We start from the raw sequence: 15,860 nt of genomic DNA, 5'->3' as shown, positions 1-15,860 counted from the left end.
GTTTGTTCTCTGAGCACATTCTAACAGCTTTTCCTGTCATTATATGGTCATTTTGGTGGAAAAGATCTTCACATTCCAATGGCCAGGAAAGAACCGTAGGCTAAGAAAAGAGAGAAATCTTTTGTGGAGTCCTCTAAAGTCAAGACTGGCTCCAGTGTTTTTGACTGAAATAAATCAGATCAGCTAGTCATCGAAAATGCAATGGCAACTGTGATTACAGGCCCTTCTGTTTATGGCAGTGCTCTCTCCAGTCAAGCCACAGGGAAACTCTGGAGAGGAAGATATGTGTCTTTCCAGCCCTCATGCTTCTTTGATTTTGGGAGAGAGAAGCATTTTTAGATAGCTGGATCTATGTTTGGAGTGACAGTGGGGATTCTGATTTAGACTTGATGAATGGCTTATTTTAATTGCTGGCTCAACATATTACTTATTTATCATGTCCTAGTTAACAAGAGAGTACCTAATCTAAACTCCTCGCTTCATATGAGGGTAATGTGATACAGAGACATAAAGCAATTTACCCAAAATTACACAGCTGATTAGAGCCAGGTTTCTATTAATCCAGTGTTGCCCTTATTCAGCTTCATCAACATAGGCAATCATTATTTACTGATGCTTATAGTGTGCTAAGCATCTTGTTAGGCAGAGGATTATCTTCAATGCAAAGGGAACATCTAGATGTGGTTTCAACACTCACTGCTCTCAGGTCTTATATTTGCATAACCTCAGAGCCTCAGTTTCCTCATCTGGCAAGTGGAGATAACAGTAACAATCATGGGACATCAGGAAGATTTCATAAGATAATGAGCATGGGGCTCAGCACACTTAATACTGAGGTTGCTATGATTTAATCCTTCTGGGCTGTTCTATCAGAGCAAAGATGTTTAATTCTTATGTCTGCCTGCCATAAAAATGACAGAAAAAGTGGATTTCCTTAGAGTGCTTTCATTCTAAGTCCCTCTAAATTCCTGATTGGCAGAAATGAAGGGCTGAGCCTTATCTCCCTTGAGTCATCCTCCTCTCCAGATGCTCCTGCATCCTCCTCAGGGTTCTTGGCAGCCACTTCTGGAGAGGATTCAGATGTGTTCTCGTTACAACCTCTCAATCTTGGAAGGGAGCTTTGTCAATGGTATGACCTGTATTTCCTGAATCCATTCTGGGAGGAAAGAGGGATAGCTCCAGGATGCTATATCATCTATTTCCGAGACTAGCCAGGTTTGGGTTGGCTGATACAATCTGCAGCATGTCATGATATCTGGCATTCTAAAAATGGGTTCCATAGAGTCCTGGAGTTTAAAAAAATTCATCAGCACTTCAACCTTTTTGGCAGAAACCATGGGAGGAGTGCAGATCAGCACATACTTGGTTGTGCATATTCCTAATAGCACAATAAGGCTTTCTTGGTTCCTTCTGAAGCTTGATCATATGGGCATGTTTTCTGCATATTTATGGTATCCTGATTCTCTGGTCTCCTTTTACACATCATCCTCCTTATGAGTGAGTGTGCTGCCTACTTCTATGCACAACTAGTTAGAGGGAAAGAACATAATTCAGTATACATTAATGATAGCAATAAACTCTCTAAGAGAGGCAGAAACTTCAACAGAGGTCTGAAACAAATTTGCAAATCTGTTTGGATGAGGCAACTTTGGACATCAGTGTATTCCTTAGCCTTACAGCTAAGCACTAAGACTCACTGAATAAAACTTTTGTTGGTCTCTTTCTCTCTTTTGATTTGAGGAATAGCTCTTCTTAATTTTGGGCCTCTTAAAGTTATTTTAGAGGTCCTTGACTTATTCTTTTTTATCATCTGTGAAAATGAGGAAGTAACTGTAAAGTGGAGGCAAGAGGAATGAATGGGGAAAAAGAGAAAGGGAAGTGATCTTTATTGAGGTCTTACATGATAATATAATAATTTGTCTTTTAACATTCATAACAACTGGCCTTTGAAGCATTAATTGATTGACAAATGATCACAAGAATTTTGTGCATTTCTCTCCAAGTTTGTTTGCCTCCAAAGACTATGTAGCTCCAATACAGATAAAAAATCTCATAATTTTATTTCCTCTTCACTAAGTCAGGAATTCATTTTTTAAATTCCTAAATCAATTTCCTTTTGGCACTTCTGTGTTCCTCTGATCTAAACATCGTTCATTCTTTAGAATTTGGAGCACCACATATGTTCTCCATTTGGTTTCAGTAAGGATATACTTTTCCTTTATATACCTATTACTTTACAACACTATATTCTTTGATTTACTAGGCAAAGTCACCTGTTTATTTTAATTTGATTCATTTTAGAAGTATTAATAGATAATGAAGCTACTGATTTTTAAAACCTCTCTTCCTGTGTTTATGTTAGTTTGACATATAGCTAGAGCTTTTATTTCCATTGTTTGTATCCTGAAAATTCTTATTCATGGCATTCACTATGTAAAGTATTTTCCTCAAACTACTGTTTAATTCATTTTTTTGGTTATAAATTCATCCATGTTTCAGTGCTAGTAATCATTTGGGGAGGTGTGTAGGCAAGTTCACATAATGGCAGTGAAATTTCTATTTAATAGAGAATGTATGGAAAGATGGGCAGTAGTGTACATCTTACCTGAACTTACTTCTCCATCCCACATCCCATAAGAAGGTTCAGTAGAGTATAGTTTGACAACCAGTGGACTTGAGAGTTCCTTCAGTCCTTTCAATTCCAGGTATCTTCTTCTATAAGGAAGAATAAATGCTATATTTCAGGCACACAAAACAGTAGCTATTTAAGGAAGGTAAGTGATGGAGAGTGGGAAGGAAACTTGAATGTCTGGAAAGGTTATTAAGTGCCAGACAGAGAGTTGGACAGTAGGCACTAAACTAAAGTGCTACTCATAAGTTACTGAATGTAATCCTCTATAATCTTATGAATGATATATTATTTGAATTCTAAATAGGACTTAAGTAACTTTGTTGAGGACATATAGCTTGAGAGGTAGACATTCACATCCACAAGTGACATGGTTTGTATAGGTCAATGAATTTATCTGAATTGCTGTGTTAAATGGAGATAATTCCCACCTGAAGGACTGTCAGGATTAAATGTTAGATGTAAAGGACTTGGAACAGGATTGGGTGCATGGAAGGGATTCAGAAATAGATTTTGCACTTTATTTCTTATTTGTGTTAACAAAATTCTGAGGTTTTTCAGCTTGTGGAATAGTTCTAATTTCTCTAACATAATATATCACTAACCACTGAATTTGATCATTTGTTCATCTCCATTAAGCTCCAATGATATTTCATGTTATCTTGGGGAAAAATGTTATTACTGTGACATTTAAAATTCTGTACAACTCAAAAAGAGGAGGTACACTCTTGAAAGCAAGAAGAAATCATGGTTAGACTATCATTAGACAACTGTGGTTGCCATACTTTAGGGAGCAGGCCAGCTGCAAGGACCACAGGAGGTACCTCATTTCCCAAAAGGTGTTTGGTATTTATTTTCATTCAAGCATGTTTCTTCTGCTCTGATAACCATTGTCATCTTCCATTACAATAAAAGCTGTCAGAGGGATTTTACAGGCATAAGGAATTAATTTAGTTTTCCCCTCTGTGGTCATAAGACAGTTTGCAAAAATGAAAACAAAACAAAACAAATCCCCACTCAGCCACTCATCAATTTTCATCTATTGGACAGTGGCCATGTGCCACAGAGCTGGGAGGACAGTCTCCATCTCAAAAAGTGATGGGATGAAGACACTCCTTTTGCAATGCTGGCTCCCTTGGGCTTCTTTCTCCATTCCCTCACCTAGCTTGAGAAAATGGGTCAGAGGACTACACAGACTTCCTTGGTGAATATAACAATATCTGCCACATTTTCTTTTCATCACACCATTATCCAGAATTATGGTTGTGCTTTCTAGTTGCCAGAGCCTTTTCATGTCCACCTACTGCTTACAACTATCTACTGGGGCAGGCAAGGCAGCTGTGGTTATGCTTGTTGTACAATGAGGGAACTGAGGCTCAGGGAGGTTGAGACACTTGGAGAGGGTGTCATAGCCAGAGAAGAAGCTAGTCTCAACTCTTGGTCCTTGCTCATCCATTGTACATGGGAGAGCTTTCAAGAACAAGTATTATTATGTCTTAACCCTGTTCATCAGTAAGCGTTCTCCTGGGAAAAAGAATCAATATTGTATCTGTATCCATATCTATATATCTAATATATATATCTATATGTAGATGCTACATATAGATACAAATAGATAGAAGAGAATTTATTATGGGAATTGGCTCAGATGATTATGGAGGCTGAGAAGTCTCACAATCTACAGTCTATAAGCTGGATAACATGGAACATCTAAGGCAGGACAGTGGTGTGGTTTTTGGTCTGAGGCCACAGTCCTGAGAACCTTGAGGTTGGGTGATGTGAGACCTAGTCTGAGTCTAAAGTTCCAAAAATCAGGAGTTCTGAGGTCTAAGGACAGAAGATCAGTGTCTCAGCTTGAAAGAAAGAATTTTCCCTTCTTTTCCCTTTTTTGCTCTATTTGGGCCCTCACTGTATGATGCCCACTCACACTGGTGAAGGTAGAGCTCTTTTATTCAGTCTACAGATTTAAATACTATTCTCTTGCAGAAACACTCTCAGACACAACCAGAAGTGTTTTACCAGCTATCTGGACATCCCTCATGTGACACATAAGTTCAATGATAACATCTTTCCCTGACTTACTCTTCTTTTTAGGATAATGTACAAACTTACTAACACAGGCCATTCCCACTGTCTACACTCCTTTGCCCAACCCAAAGTTATGCTCTGGTCATAGCAAACTCTGCATTCTCTCTCTCTCTCTCTCTCTTTCTCTCTCTCTGTCTATGTCTCCCTCTCTCTGTACTGTGCCATTATTCAAGAGACTCCCTTACCTTTCCACTCTCCCACATTAGTCTGGCTAATACTTACTAATTAGGCACATCACTGATTGGGCATAAACTCCTCCAAGAAGCCCCCCTCCTTATCTCTCATTGCTTAGTTGGATGTTTCCACTACATGCACTCTCACAATTTCTTCTTCCCCTCTGCTGGGTTCACCTAATTGCTGCTTGCACTTGGCTGTAAGTTCTGTGAGGATGACAACTATGTATATCTCATCCACGGTGGCACCTGTACCCCTAGAGGATTATCCATAAAGGAATGAATACTTTGTTTATTCATTCATACTCATCTATCTCAATTAGCACATTAATCAAGAATCACTGGATTCCTTGTGTTGGTCATCATTCATCTACCCTTCAGTTCTTTCTATGGTTCCCTCTGTGTCTTGGAAGGAAACAGAGCCCTGTGGACTACATCCCTAATGCTCTCCTTCAGTTTGTTTTTGGAAGCACCCAAAGGAGAAGGGAGGGCATGGAGAAGGCAGTAAGCTTAGAATAGCCTCTTCCCTTTCTGCTCCTTCTTGCACTGATGTTATATTCTGAATTCTGACAGTAGCTACATCACTGTACAGCTACAGCTCTGGCAGGGTGCCTTCTCCTCTACCATCCAGTTTTCAGTGGCTTCTAGTGTCATGCTTCCCTGTCCCTCAACCCTAAAAGCAGAGATGGCTTCTAACTCCTTGTGGTGTCTAGATGCTTCAACATCGCTTGCATGTTCCTTTAACTATGACCACATATTCATGAGTAGCACTTTAGTGGGCCATCTGTGGTGAATTTTATTTCTGGCCAGGTTTCTGACTGATAATTGTTTTACTTGGTACAGGTAAGATCATGATTTTCAAGTTCTCTTGAATGGGTTCTGTCAGCTGTAGGTGTTTGAAGGTAACTCTCAAGACAACGCCACATTGCTACCTTATTATATAGACACAGACAAGACTTTCCTGAAGACTTGCAATGAAATTTCTACTTTCTGCTTAATTTTCATCATTTTTGCTCTAAGGATTAGCAGATGTCCTTAGATCTCAGAAATAATACTGTTCCCAGCAGATTTAATATATATACACCTATATAATTCAGTGGTATGGGAAATATCTATGTCTTGAAATTACTCTTCAGTATTCTCAAAATACCCCTAAGTTCATTTTCCTTCTTGTCACTTGAGTACCCTAATGATTCTCAGCAGCAGGAAAAAAACCGTAATTTTAAAAATTGGCAAAAGACTTGACCAGACATTTCATCAAAGAGTATGTACAAGTGGAAAATAAGCAGGTGAAATGTTGTTCAACATCTTTAGTCATGAGAGGAATGCAAATTAAAACCATGATAAATCACCATTATGTACTTATGAGAATGGCAAAAATAAAAAAATGCTGATAATACCAAGTGCTAATAAGAATATGGAGCTACTGGAACTCTCATACTTTGCTGATGGGAATTCAAACTTTTACAGCTATTCTAGAAAAGAGCTTGGAAGTTTCTTGAAAAGATAGGTAGGCAGAATAATGCACTCTCTGCCCCCAAGATCTTTCTGCCTAATCCCCAAATCCTTGAAAATGTTACCATGAAAGGCAAGAGAAACTTTGCAGATGTGATTAAGGGTACAAACTTTGAAATGGTGAAATTACCCTGGACTATCAGGGTGGGTCCAATGTAAGTACATTAAAAGCAGATACTATTCCTGGCTGGGTCAGAGGGAGAGATGTTACAATGGAAGAAGGGTGTGTGTTGGGGGGGTGGAAAGAAAGGTTAGAACTTGATTAAGCCATTGCTAGCTTTGAAGGAAGAGGAAAGGGGCCATGAGCCAAGTTCTACAACTGTGAGGAACTGAAGTCTGCCAATAATCTGAAGAGATTCTCTCCAAAAGCCTCCAGAAAGGAATGCAGCCCTGCTGGTACCTTGGATTTAGCCCAGTGTTGAATTTATGACCTACAGAATTGTAAGATAATAAATTTGTACTGACCAAAGTAACTGAGTTTGTGTTAATCTGTGATGGCAGAAATAGTCAAAACATAACACATGATTGAGCAATCCTATTTCCACATCCTTCACCTAGAGACATAAATATTCACTTATGTTCACACAAAATCCAAAACACAGATGTTTATAGCGATTATGTTCATAATAACCCCAAACTGGAAACAATCCAAATGACTTTCAGTGGGTGAAATACTAACCAAACTATGCTATGGTAATCCACCCAATGGAATAAAACTCAGTAATAAAAACAAACCACTGATACACATGAGAGCCTGAACCAATCTCATAGGCATTATACTGAGTGAAAGAAGCCATCTTCAAGTTTACATTCTATATGATTATTTATTTAATATTCTCAAAAGGCAAAAGTATAGTTAAAGAGAACAGAGTAGTGATTGCTGGTGGGAGGGTGTGTCTATAAAAAGATAGCAGGAGGAAGCTTTTGGGGTGGTAACACTGTTCTATATCTTGATTATGGTGGTGGCTAAATGTATCTATATATGTGTTAAAATTCATCTAATTCTCTACCCTCCAAAGGCATTTTTTTCTGCATGTCAGTTTAAAAAATAAGCATAAACTCTAGCAACCTAATAACAAAACAGTGAAACCAATATCATTACTCCCACATTTGGGAATTTCCAATCCAAGAGAAGGAACCACAAATAATGACTGAGGAACAGGCAGTCACTCCTATTTCTTTGTACCCTAGAGTGAAAGGAGTTCCCACAGGGTTACCAAGTTACTCAAGGTGTATGTTGTGAAAGGAGGAGTTTTTTTTTTATTGTTTTATTATTCATATGTGCATACAAGGCTTGGGTCATTTCTCCCCCCTGCTCCCACCCCCTCCCTTACCACCCACTCCGCCCTCTCCCTCTCCCCCTCACCCCCTCAATACCCAGCAGAAACTATTTTGCCCTTATCTCTAATTTTGTTGAAGAGAGAGTATAAGCAATAACAGGAAGGAACAAAGGTTTTGCTGGTTGAGATAAGGATAGCTATACAGGGAGTTGACTCACATTAATTTCCTGTGCGTGTGTGTTACCTTCTAGGTTAATTCTTTTTGATCTCACCTTTTCTTTAGTTCCTGGTCCCCTTTTCCTATTGGCCTCAGTTGCTTTTAAGGTATCTGCTTTAGCTTCTCTGCATAAAGGGCAACAAATGCTAGCTAATTTTTTAGGTGTCTTACCTATCCTCACCCCTCTGAAAGGAGGAGTTGATTTAGGAAACTGTATGGTCCTTTATATCAGGGACTCAGCTCAGCCCTTGACAGGTGCAGGGTGTCCACCTGGCCTGACTTGTCCAGGTCTGAGGGAGTTCCCCAGGACATGTGACCTCTAGTCTTAGAATGGGGAAAGTCACTGTAACATGACTTGGGAAAAATCAGTTTGTCTGATCTTCAGCTTTTCACATATGAAATAGAAAGAAAGTTTGCCCTATTTTATCAGGTTATCATGAGATGCAAACTTTAGTCAATTCTATATGAGTTTGTGGCATTGTTGCTAACATTAAACAATTGGACTTGGGGTAGTCTAAAATTTGGAAAAAGGAGAATGTTATCAAAGGAACTCATGCAGTAGAAGTGTGCTTACATGCAAATATGTGTTTGTGTGTGTAGTGTGTATGTACACACATATAAATATGCACTAAATGTGTATATGTACATCCTATTTCCTCCAGATTTTCCTTATATTGAACACTTTTACCATTCAGAGAAGTAATCCATGCATTTAATTTGGGCCCAATTTTTTTTTATTTTTGTGTGTTAATCACCACACAAAAATAAAAATCTGGAAATAGATTATTATTTTTCTGAATAATAAAGCTCATTACTGCCTATAAGTATCTTTTCATACTTCATTCCTGTGAAATTCTTGACCTGAATTGTCCACACTCAAAAGTAACTTTATTATTAACTCAATTTGTTTTGTCTTATAAAAGTTTGAATGTTATTACCCTGAAATGTACTAACTTTGTATTTTGGTTTCAAGCTTTATCTTCTTCCATACCAAAAATCATTCTGTTGTATTTCTTTAAAACCTTGGGCAAATCAACAGTGTTTGAGAATATGCTTTATAATCTACAACCATACTGTGTTATGGCCAAATTTATGCAGCATATACTTCCCTTTCAATAAAATCCATTATATCGTCTCAACATTAGTGGAACTAGTTAGTGTAGACATGACTAAACTCTCAACTCATTTTCTTTTTTACTCAATTTGTCTTCCCTTGCCAGAAGCAGGAAACAGTTAAAAGTTTTTGAAAACTATAAACCATACTTACTTATTCTGTGAACATTTATTGAATTTACTATGCCATCTCTTGTGTGAGGGATAAAAAAAATAATACATGAACTCTGACTTAATGACCCAAAGTCTAATAAGGAGATATACACATCTTATTGTCCTACCTAAATTAATATAGTGTGATGGAGACTTTATTGACAGGTATATAGTAATAGAGGGCTGAGGGAGGATTTTAGTGCATGATTATTTCCAAGTAACCTTCTTAACCTTAGGGTTTTACTCCAAAGCAACAATAGAGAAGAAATAATAAATTATCCAGGTCTATTAATAGACTTCCCATTTCCTTCACACCTCTACCTGAGTAACTTAGTTAGTTATTAATGTTAAGCAAAAGAGTCAACCAGAGTTCAAACTTTCATTACCACATGGATACAGGAGAAGGAGAAACCAAGCCTCTAAGACCCAGCAACCCAGCTCATTAGCTTAAAATGAATTAGTCAGTAAATATAAGTAACCATTGAGTGTCTGGGCACATGGGAACCTTTCTTGGGATGGAAGTTCTTGTCCTACCTCTCTGGAGTGGGAAGAGAAGCTGAACAGCTATGCATAAATGTAGGTATGGCATCCCCATACCTACATACTTCTGAAAGAAGTATGGTTAATGGGGACAGCTGTAGCATAGAGGGAGAAAGGCATATTTCCTATGTTTCAATTATCCATACAGGAAATGAGAAAGACCTGGAATATAAACAGGCAATGTTTACATAGAACAAAGAAAAGGGAATATATTTAAGAAATGGTCTAGAAATAGCACAATGCCTTGTTTTTCATCCTAAACTCATCAAGCAGGCAAATCACTTCCAGGTGAAGAGGCAGAGAGAGGCCCAAAGTATCAGTCTATTGGAGCTCTCTCTACAAGGAAGGTATGGAGTAATGATCCTGAAAATTAATCTCAGCCAATTTTCAGTTTGTTTCTTTGGGGTCACTGCTAAATTCTGTGGGACTATCTTAGTCTGTTTGGGCTGCTAGCACACAATATATAATTTAAAAACAATAGAAATATATTGCTCACAGTTTTGGAGGCTGAAAAAGTTCAAGATCAAGGTGCCAACAGATTCAGTGTCTGGTGCCTCAAAGATGGCAGCTTTTTGCTGTATCCTCATAAGAAAGAAGAGGAAAAGTTTCCCTCAAGCTTCCTTTATAAGGGCGCTAATCCCATTCATGAGGATGGAGCCCTCATGTCCTAATTTTCTTTCAAAGGCCATACCTCTTAACACTATCATCTTGGGGGTTAGATTTTGACATATGAATTTTGGGAGTGATAAAAACATTCAGAGCATAACAGAGGCTTATCTAGTGCCAAGAGACTCTGGGTTTGGATAGTCTTATGTTATTGGCTAAACTAGTTTCCACTGAGAGGCCATGTGGATTGAATGGAAAGGATCTTCATTCAATTCTAGTGTGTCTTTTTTTTTGCTATTCCTGTGACCCTGTTGAGTTCATGGAAATCAATCTGAATCTGGAAAAGGTTTACTGAAGTTATCCAAATCTGTACATGCCTAGGCACATCACAGTTATTTCCAAGGGAACAGAGAAGAATGGCTTTCTTTTGCTCTAAAAACTAAAACATGTAATTGGGATTTTGTTGCTCCCAGAAACTTTGCCCAGGAGGTAGGGTTTAGACCCCCTTCTCTGAACCCCACCAACATACTTATTCTTTCTTTTGTCCCCACAGCTAGGGGAATCTTTCCTAGGTGAGAGTATGAAAGCCTCATTTTGTCTAATCATAGTGATCTCAAATCTTTCACCCACATGGCAAATTCTTTCCAGCTTCCTAAGGAACTAGTCTTTTGGAACTCAAAAGAACAGGCTTTCCTCTGTTTTCAAATATGACATCCTTTCTTGAGGCAATGAACTGTTAAAGTGTCTGGTAGTTCACTTATGGCATAAAGGGAATAAAGAAAATACATGGAAAAAGCTTTGCTTAATTTCAGTTATATGTTCTTTGCATAGAATACATATTAAATGAGGGCTACAATCGCATCTGTCTTGTATTATATCCTTAATACTTTACAAAGTGTCAGGCACTTGCTAAGTGTATAAGTGAATAGATGAATACAAAAGAATGAGAGCTAAACTGCAAACTAAGTCTTAGTTATGGGTAGCACATTACACATTCTGTTTGCAAATGTGATGAAGACTTACTATGTGACAGGCTCTGTGCTAGATCCAGAGGATACAGTGGCGAACAAGACAGACAATGGGTTTTCCCATTATTACTACCATTATTGAGGGAGACAACAAACAAAGAAGATCATGACAAATCCATTAACAATGCAAATGGAACAAAGACGGTGAAGTTACAGAGAATGATTTGGTGATGAGGGAATAGGAGTGTGAGTGATATTGGCAGAGCTTCTAATCTGATTATCCAACTTACCCTCAGTAAAAATCAAACTCAAAAACAGTATGAATTTAAATATAAAAAGTAACTTGAAGAAAGGAAATCCAGAATTGCATTTAATATTTATAAAGCTATCACATAGACATAATGATATTACACGTGGACAGCTGTGGTTATAACATGTTGGGTATTTTCTTTCTAAAGTTAGGCTCCACAGACACATTGTTTAAAGCTCTTTCCACCTTTTCAAAAGTTATATGCAATAAACTGTGTTAAGTTGTTTTAATGTTGGTTCAGTTCTTTCTGTATATATAATCATAAAAATGTCAAGTGTGTTGACCCTTCAAAAAGTTGCATTTCATTTTGTAGAGAAAATAAAAGTGCCCCATTTCTCTCCAGAAAAAGGATAACATTTTTAATTGTGCAAACATTTTATGTGGGTGTCATTTGACTCTATGTTTTGACAGCTGCTTTGCATTTATTGTTGGAGAGGCTCTTCACATGTCATTGTCCTTTTTCCCTTTTCTAGTCAAGGGGTGTTAACATTTTGGAGTTATTCAAATTTAAGGAGTTCTTAGTAAACAAACTCCTAACTTCTTACCCCTTTTAAAGGAAAAATAAGGGTTTTTAGGGAAAAAAAAAGGAGAAAGATTTTAGATGTTGAGCTCCTTCATTTGGGAATCAGTACTATCTAGCATGGTAACATAAGAAATTTGCATCGTCTGGCATTCAGCAGGTGCTCAGGAAATGTTTGCTGAATTGAATTGCCTTAGGATGAACAAGTATATCCACATTATACAGATGGGGAAACAGGCCAGTGGAAACTGGAGGTGCTTTCGTATTGTGTATTATACTTTACTAAGGGCTCTCACCCATTTTAGCATATTTAGGAGCTGGACCCCAACACCATTATCTGTAAGGTATGAAAAAATGAGAGCAACAGTGCATTTGAAATACATTAAATTCATTACTGCTCCATTCTCCTAGATACAATACGTCAGTTTCTGGAGCTAAAGAACATTTAAAACCTAATGACAAAAACGCTCAGGTTCTTGGACAATGACGGAAAGGTTACTTTTTAAGGATAAAAAAAATCAGAAAAGTTACTGGCAATCTTTGGACTAAAAAATGTTCTATCATCTAGAGGAAAAAAAAATCCTTTTATATATACCAGTGGTGGTAGTGTAAATTGGTTCTATGTTATGGAGGAGAATGTATAACTATTTATAAAATTAAAATGAACATTTTTGAACTAGCTTTGACCAAGTGATTTACTTTTATGAATGTATTCACACTACAGCCATATTGGCACTAGACTATATAGAGATATCTAAGGTCATCCTTATATAGATATATATGGTACAGGGTTGAACGAACATATGTGTATTCACTGCAACATTGTTATAGACAAGAACTCAAAACAGTCTAAGTGTTATCAATAAATTGCTGCATGCAGATTATCTGAATAGTGATGTTTTATGCAGGCATTTGAAATACAACTTTGACATGGAAAGACAACCACAATATATTAAGTCAAAGGCAAGCTGCTTAACGGTATGTTTTCTTTGAGTAAAAATATTCACCAAAGTACTGGTGATGGCAACCTCTAGAAAGTGAAATAGGCTATTTATTTAAGTTATTTGTTTCCACAGTAGTTGATTCTTCCTAAAAATAGATTACTTAAAGAACTTAAAAGTTAAAAAGTAACTTTAAACTTTGGCTACATAAGACTTTCGTTAATTGATGTCCTATGTTGCCACAGTGCCTAGACAGTGCTTACCATAGTGTAAGTATTGGTGCTCAGTGGATATTCTAAAGGAATGCATAAGCTGATTCTCAGAAGGGAGGATGCAGGGACATAATTACATTCAGACATTCCAACTGTACATTTGAGTCAGGGGGTCAATGGAGAACACTGATGGGTTAATTTATGTTAAAGAAAGACTGGCTACATAAATATCAACTCATCGAAAAACAATATGAGTGTTCTGTTTATTTTGGAAAAGGATTCTTACTGAATCCTCACCACTGGATTCTTTGAGTACCTGTCTCTTAAGGTTTGGAGGTCACAGAAGCATAAAGAGGACGGAATCTCAGAGTGCTCAACTGGTTTAGCTAATTCAGACACAGAACCTCCTCAGCTGCATTCCCATGATAGGGAGCTCAGATTAACAGTGTTTCCATTTTTCTCCTTGGTAGTTCTTTTCTGATAAACTGCACCTAACAGAAACCTTATGACAACTTGAATCTGCCTTATAAAGCTGGCTAAGTCAAAGCATCCCTGCTTAAAGAATAGGCCATGGAATCAAAGACTTGCCTTGAACCCCAGCCTCTACACGTGGATGCTGTGTGACCTTTCAGCATGTTGTGTGACCTTTCAGCAAAGACTACCACCTCTCTCTAAACTTTAGTTTCTTTTTAAAATGATAATTACAGTTCCTGCCTATGGAGTGGTTTTAAGATGATAATGATAGTTGGGAATGGCAGAACATGCTTGGAATCTCAGCATTCAGGAAGCTGAGACAGGAGGATTGTGAGTTTGAGGCTAGCGTGGACTATATAGTGGACCTTGTCTCAAAAAACAAAAAAGAAAATAATACAGTAATATATGCAAATTGTTCACTACAGTATATGGCACAAAATGCTCAATAAATATCATTACAATTTTTACAGTCCTTTTTCCATTAGGAATTTTATAAAAACAGGGCGAAAAATGTCATAAAACAGCAGTGAAGAAATGAGGTATCAGTGGAATGCATTCCTTAGGACCTTGATCTCAGCAACTTGAGCATCTACTCTGTATTTTCCTTAGTTAAAAAGGAGACAGAAAACACTCCAGGTTGGGGAGAGAATTTCATACCATTAGTTAGGAAACAACAAAAGCCTGCACATTCACAATTACAGATACTCACTTATAGAAGTGATCTGAATGTCTGAGAGTCCATTCACTTCTGGTGGAAACAAGGAGATAGCTCTTCTGGGGCTTCTCTCAAAATTGGTCTCCCTAAATTTTCCCAATATCTAAATAGCTGTCAGGAGAAGCATGAGTTTTCTCCTGAAACTTTTCTCAGGGATAATGACCACCTGTCAGTCTGGATTTGACTTTGTATTATTCCTCAAGACATGAAGCAAAAGTCCTGTGTGTTCAGGAAGATAATAGATGAGCCCAATGTCTACAGATATTATACCAATGTGAAATTCAGTAGACTAGGAGACTTAGGATCTAGGGCTAACTAGTCTTTTTTTTTTTTTATTCATATGTGCATACAAGGCTTGGGTCATTTCTCCCCCCTGCCCCCACCCCCTCCCTTACCACCCACTCCATCCCCTCCCTCTCCCCCCTACCCCCTCAATACCAAGCAGAAACTATTTTGCCCTTATCTCTAATTTTGTTGTAGAGAGAGTATAAGCCATAATAGGAAGGAACAAGGGTTTTTACTGGTTGAGATAAGGATAGCTATACAGGGAGTTGACTCACATCAATTTCCTGTGCGTGTGTGTTACCTTCTAGGTTAATTCTTTTTGATCTCACCTTTTCTCTAGTTCCTGGTCCCCTTTTCCTATTGGCCTCAGTTGCTTTTAAGGTATCTGCTTTAGTTTCTCTGAGTTAAGGGCAACAAATGCTAGCTAATTTTTTAGGTGTCTTACCTATCCTCACCCCTCCCTTGTGTGCTCTTGCTTTTATCATGTGCTCAAAGTCCAATTCCCTTGTTGTGTTTGCCCTTGATCTAATGTCCACATATGAGGGAGAACATACGATTTTTGGTCTTTTGGGCCAGGCTAACCTCACTCAGAATGATGTTCTCCAATTCCATCCATTTACCAGTGAATGATAACATTTCGTTCTTCTTCATGGCTGCATAAAATTCCATGTGTATAGATACCACATTTTCTTAATCCATTCGTCGGTGGTGGGGCATCTTGACTGTTTCCATAACTTGGCTATTGTGAATAGTGCCGCAATAAACATGGGTGTGCAGGTGCCTCTGGAGTAACCTGTGTCTTTTGGGTATATCCCCAAGAGTGGTATTGCTGGATCAAATGGTAGATCAATGTCTAGCTTTTTAAGTAGCCTCCAAATTTTTTTCCAGAGTGGTTGTACTAGTTTACATTCCCACCAACAGTGTGAGAGGGTTCCTTTTTCCCCGCATCCTCGCCAACACCTGTTGGTGGTGGTGTTGCTGATGATGTCTATTCTAACAGGGGTGAGGTGGAATCTTAGTGTGGTTTTAATTTGCATTTCCTTTATTGCTAGAGATGGTGAGCATTTTTTCATGTGTTTTTTGGCCATTTGAATTTCTTCTTTTGAGAAAGTTCTGTTTAG

General features: G+C 37.9%; 1 protein-coding gene across 7 annotated transcripts in view; it reads right to left on the bottom strand.

Annotated features, from left to right (window-relative positions):
* Stxbp4 (syntaxin binding protein 4) overlaps positions 1-15,860 on the bottom strand; it is a 201,915-nt gene that overhangs the window by 18,460 nt on the left and 167,595 nt on the right. For all 7 annotated transcript variants that reach the window (XM_074046086.1, XM_074046092.1, XM_074046085.1 and 4 more), the window contains one exon: positions 2,606-2,715. In XM_074046086.1, the coding sequence (XP_073902187.1) occupies positions 2,606-2,715 (110 nt within the window). The remainder of the gene's footprint in view (positions 1-2,605; positions 2,716-15,860) is intronic.

The sequence above is a fragment of the Castor canadensis genome, chromosome 11, assembly GCF_047511655.1.
Source record: "Castor canadensis chromosome 11, mCasCan1.hap1v2, whole genome shotgun sequence".
NCBI classification, from domain to species: Eukaryota; Metazoa; Chordata; class Mammalia; order Rodentia; family Castoridae; genus Castor; species Castor canadensis.
The sequence above is the reverse complement of the archived record's forward strand: the minus strand, read 5'-3'. Positions and strand labels throughout refer to the sequence as shown.